Genomic DNA, 1260 nt, shown 5'->3' with positions numbered 1-1260 from the left:
TGACCCGAAATTGACCATTTTGACCAGGCTTACTTCATGGGCTTGATTTAAGCTTCCAATGGGCTTCTTTTGGACTTGATAAAAATACTTTGTTTCTAATTAGCATATTCACATTGTTTCCATGCCAAAATGTCGATTTTGTTGAAATTTCATCGTTTACTTATCAAAACCTGCAAAAGCATGGAAATACAATTAATTTGCATTTATTACACACATAATTAACTAATATGTAATGTCTCTACATGGTTTATATTACAGTTTTTGGTGCTTATCAGTGACCAGTGCCACTCCTATTCCACTACATAAATCTGTTGCTGACCCATTCGCAAATGCTCGCCACCGGTTCCTCTTATCCCATGGGTCAAGTAAATCTTGCTCCGTACTGTGTTCGGGCTCCATGACAATCTCTTCCCCCCAAGTGGGGTCCTCTACCGGGAACTCTGCTAGAAACTCCGCCATAACTTGTGCCTTTTCCACAGTTCTAATTTGGTATTGGATTTCATAGGAACTGAGCATCACCGCCCATTTTAGCATTCTCCCAAACTTTTCCACCTTCAGCACTTGTTTGAGGGGCAGGTTCGTTACCACCACTACTGCATATGATTCAAAGTATGGTTTCAACTTTAGAGCAGATAAGATCAGAGCCAAGGCATACTTCTCCACTCTACTGTATTGAGACTCCGCATCTAACAAGGTCTTGATTTGAAAATACACTGGTATTTCTACTTTATCGACAATTCGGACAAGAACTGAGCTAACTGCATATTCGGTAACCCCCAGATACAGATACAATTTCTCTCCTTGCTCTGGTCGTGACAACAACGGAGCCTTTCCCAACCATTGAAGAGTGGCCCCGGCGTTCTTTAAACTGAAGGGCATCCTTGTGTAATAATAAGTGGTGCCCTCCACCACGAAGGCCTTCTTCTCCTGATCTAGCCCGTACATCGCGACCTAGTTATACCCCATAGAAGCATCCATGAAAGAAAATATTTTGAATCCCACCGTTCTATCCACTAACTCATTTACTCACGGCATGGGATAACTGTCTTTTGGACACTCTAGGTTGACGTCGGTGAAATCGACACACATACGGACCTTCCCATTTTTCTTTGGTATCGCGACGACATTGGGCAACCAGTCCGTGAACTTAACCTCTCATATTATTCCCACCCCTTTTAGCCTTGTAACCTCCTCACGAATCCCCTTCGCATATTTTGGCCTAATGCTTCTCATCATTTGCTTCACGGGCTTCACATCCAC

General features: G+C 42.9%; 1 protein-coding gene across 1 annotated transcript; it reads right to left on the bottom strand.

Moving 5' to 3' along the window:
* Positions 1–252: 252 nt before the first annotated feature.
* Positions 253–945, bottom strand: LOC147477232 (uncharacterized). The gene has a single exon (XM_086585945.1). It carries the CDS (start codon positions 943–945, stop codon positions 253–255), a length of 693 nt encoding a protein of 230 aa, XP_086442071.1.
* Positions 946–1260: the final 315 nt, after the last annotated feature.

This window comes from Coptis chinensis, chromosome 9 (genome assembly GCF_015680905.1).
Source record: "Coptis chinensis isolate HL-2020 chromosome 9, ASM1568090v1, whole genome shotgun sequence".
Lineage (NCBI taxonomy): Eukaryota > Viridiplantae > Streptophyta > Magnoliopsida > Ranunculales > Ranunculaceae > Coptis > Coptis chinensis.
Note: the sequence above shows the minus strand (reverse complement) of the source record. Positions and strands in the feature narration are given on the sequence as shown.

Excerpts from the sequence above, each read along its gene's own strand:
- LOC147477232 (XM_086585945.1), bottom strand. The coding sequence starts at position 945 with ATGTACGGGCTAGATCAGGAGAAGAAGGCCTTCGTGGTGGAGGGCACC.